Genomic DNA, 3,807 nt, shown 5'->3' with positions numbered 1-3,807 from the left:
CCACATTCTCCCTAGTTTTCCTTTTTGCTATTAACATACTTGAAGAAGCCTTTTTTATTATCCTTTATCACTTTAGCTAGATTCAATTCCAGACGGGCTTTAGCCTTCCTCGTTGCATCCCTGCAGGCCCTGACTACATTCCTATATTCTTCCCAAGCGATCAGACCCTTTTTCCACATTTCATGGACCTTCTTCTTTCCTTTGAGCTTGCGCATGAGCTCCTTGCTCATCCACAAAGGTCTCCTGCCACCTTTTCCCGATTTCTTGCTCACAGGGACGCACCGATCCTGAGCTTGGAAGAAGAGCTGTTTAATGCTGACCAGCTCTCAGAGGCCCCTTACCTTCTAACACCCGAGCCCACGGGATAGCTCCAAGTAGGTCCCGGAAGAGATCGAAGTTGGCTCTCCTAAAGTCCAGGGTAGCAATCCTACTTATTGCTTTGCTTCTTCCGCTCAGGATCTTGAACTCCACCATCTCATGATCACTACAACCCAAACTGCCCCCTACCTTTACTTCCTTAACAAGTCCATCCCTGTTGGTGAAAATAAGGTCCAGTAACACCCCTCCCCGCGTCGGTTCCTCCACCACCTGCATCAGAAAGTTAAGTTCCAAGTTGAGTGTAAGGCATTGGTGGGGAAAAAGCAAACAGCAGGGGAAAAGTGTGTTAAGCAAATGGGTGAGCAAGTCAGAAGAGTTATTCTGCAGAACACCACTGTTAGAATGCTTAAGATAATTCTGTAGAACTCTATTAATTGAAATGGGGCAGCAAACATCTTTCTGCCTCATGCAGTATTTAGAAAGTGAGGTTATAAAATACTACGATGCTATGATAGTGGAGATGACACAGATGGAAAGAAAAGGTGGTGGGTTGGAATCTTGACTGAGGAATAATCTTCACACAAGTTTCATCTAAACTTGGCTGTCTGCTGAGAATTATAACAAAGAAAACTTCTCAAATATCAACCTATCTTTTCCCCAGCTCCTATAGAGCCTAATTAGAAATTCCCTGAACAAGGTGAGAAGTTCTGATCACTTCTGCAAAATTAAGTGCGAGTTAAAGTCTTTGGGAAGAAAGTCTGGCACGTTCAGTGTAGTTGTGCACCAAAGATTTGCTATTGGATTTTGCTGGAACTGGATCAGGCTGTTACTTTGAATGCACCCACGATCAATTAATTTCAAGCTGTGCCCTCATCTACGGCCAGAACAAATCAAGATTTTCTCCTTCTCCCACATATGCATAAGTGACATCATGTTGTTGGAAAGTGCTGCTTTCTTGTCCAGCCAGCAATTTATCCTAGCTTGAAGTTTGGTAGTGGCTTTCTGCACAGCGTGTACTGTACAGGACACCTGGAGAATATGCTTTGCATTTGCAAATAGTTGCTGCACATTTAGGTAGCATAGAATCAAAGACTGCTGATTTTTGTGTGTTAGGCTCATAGCTAATTTAATGATTGAGCTTTCAATGCATTAAGACTATGTTTTTGCCAGAACTTGTTCCCAACATCAGAATTTAGGAATACTTTTAAGTAACCCTTTTCAAACTAGAATTGCACTTGATCAAGCCCAGTTTGGTCCAAGTCGGTTCATATCAGCCCACTCAGCCTGTACGAAGCTCCTGCATGTGGAAAGCTGGTGTAAGATCAGAAAACTAAAGTCCTGCAGGAGTATTGTGCAAAGGAGTGCTGTGATATTTGCCCACTGTGATGCCTAATATAATGCAGTTCTTCCAGAAGCAATGATCTAATCTGCAGTCAGGCATGTAGTTGGGCATGCACTCACTCTCCGTATTACAGAGCCACTGGAATAAGGAATAAGTGAAATAATGCACCTACTGTCTAATGGTTAGATGTTATGACTTCCTGTGTGGCAGCATAGCTTATCAGAGGAGGTACTGCTATGTGTACAGTTATGTACATCATCCCAAAAACTGATGAAATCAGTTTCTGTGATCAGTTAATGAGGCCTAATGTGGAACTACCTGTAGGCTGATTTTCTTTTGGAAGCAGGCCAGGATGCTGGAGAATAGTCATGGGCAATGCGTGTGGATCCGGCCAGCTTTCTTGTACCAGGAGCCTCTTCTCTGTGCTTGCAGGGACCCAGCAAACGTGTACAGCCAGAGCAAATTGGGTAAGTCCTTCCCTTGGTTTGGGTCTTGATAACAGGGCCTTGGTGCATCTCTGAGGATACTAGCTATAACCTGGTGGGGTAGAAACAATCCTTGGGGAGGGACGGTTCACTAAATTCTCAGTGCCTTCAGCTGCTCCTTTTTTAAAATTTTTTCTTCATCAGTTAGGAGATGAATCTGGGCTGTCTGAGTTAAGCAAAGGTACAATTAAACTCAGCTCTTCCCGATACTCCCTCTCCTTCGTATATGTTATTCTATGGCCATGCAATGACTTGCTTCATTGGAGCACTTTTGACAGGATAAAATAATGAAAAGTGTCCCTCTACCACCACAAATCTGGCCAAGGCTTCATGAAGTCCATAGGAATTGCTCCATGCAGGCACGATCTGAGTAGTCCACATTAATGCACCAGATCATAATATCTCAAAGAAATTATCAGTAGCCTTGGACTCTGTCATAGACAGATGCATTACTGTTTTGCAAATGTGGAGTTGAGTTAATGATAGAATAAAATTATTTAGAAAGCTAGTTGATAGGATTATGGCTGTAAAGTCTGACTCTCAAATTTATGCTCTCCTATATCTATCCTCCCCAGACATTATTTAGAATAATTTCTCCTTCCAAACAAAAAATAATTTTGGGAATGGCAGATTCCCAGCTCTGCTATGAAATGTCATCTCCGTGATGATGATGATTATGGGATACAGCAAATGCATACATAATTATTCTCACAGAGCAGCGGAGAGGCCCATTTGCTGCCTCCTGAAATATATAACCAAAGACTTTTCCTCATGCTGTCTGCTCTGTGCATTTTCATGAGCTCGTTCCCTAGGGCTCATTGTGAAATTGTTATAATTTTTCAAAGAAGGGAAGAAAAAAATGAAAAGTCCTTTGGAAATGGCATTGATTTGTCTGTGAAGTCATTACAACTGCTTCTCTTTTGAAGGAGCAAGAAATGGAATTCCTGTCTTTTCTTTTTAATTTGAGGAGGTGGGGAGCAGTCTGATGCTAAGAATACTGTGAATTTTGGAAGTGTTTCTTGAAGTATTTTCATGTTACGCACGTGAGAATGCACAGTAAGAGTAATAACAAAGTTGAGAATATTTTCTGACTTTCAGATGCATAGCTTGGCCTGTGTCAGTAGTTATGATGGGATCTTGGTGTAGGGTGATTTATCTGATGCGAAGGGTTGTGTTTGACAGCCTGAACTTGTCAGCCTTGAGTCACATTAGGGAAGGCCCAGCAGAATGTATAATGCAAATGTTCAAATAATAAAATGAAAAATACCCTTCTGAACTCTTTTTCGCAAGTATGAAAATTAAATTGACTTAACAAAACACTTTTCTGTCTTTTAACAACAAACAAAAGCTTCAATGTCTAGTCTGAAATTACTCATCAAGCAAAGAGACCAGGCTAGGATTTTGTAAAAGGTTGTAGGTGTTTTTTTTTGGTTGGGTTTTTTTTCCTTTTGAATGAAGCAATTAGTTCTAAAGGGAACATGTCATCTTCTGTACGTTGCTAAGGTAGAACAGTCATTGTGCTGCCTGGCGGTCCGTCAAGCTGCTCCTTGGGCATAGTTATTGGAGAAAGTGCATTTACACGTACTGTCGATGTCCGATGCCGGGAAGAGATTTCTTAAATAACAAGACACAGGCTATTATGTGCATTAGCTTTATTATTTT

General features: G+C 41.5%; 1 protein-coding gene across 1 annotated transcript in view; it reads left to right on the top strand.

Annotated features, from left to right (window-relative positions):
* The window catches only part of LOC104912655, a 35,353-nt gene that overhangs the window by 9,760 nt on the left and 21,786 nt on the right, over positions 1-3,807 (top strand). Inside the window, exon 2 of the mRNA XM_010716751.2 lies at positions 2,007-2,127. Within this exon, the coding sequence (XP_010715053.1) occupies positions 2,013-2,127 (115 nt within the window). The 5' untranslated portion in view covers positions 2,007-2,012. The remainder of the gene's footprint in view (positions 1-2,006; positions 2,128-3,807) is intronic.

Source organism: Meleagris gallopavo, chromosome 11 (genome assembly GCF_000146605.3).
Source record: "Meleagris gallopavo isolate NT-WF06-2002-E0010 breed Aviagen turkey brand Nicholas breeding stock chromosome 11, Turkey_5.1, whole genome shotgun sequence".
Taxonomy (NCBI): domain Eukaryota; kingdom Metazoa; phylum Chordata; class Aves; order Galliformes; family Phasianidae; genus Meleagris; species Meleagris gallopavo.
The sequence above is the reverse complement of the archived record's forward strand: the minus strand, read 5'-3'. Positions and strand labels throughout refer to the sequence as shown.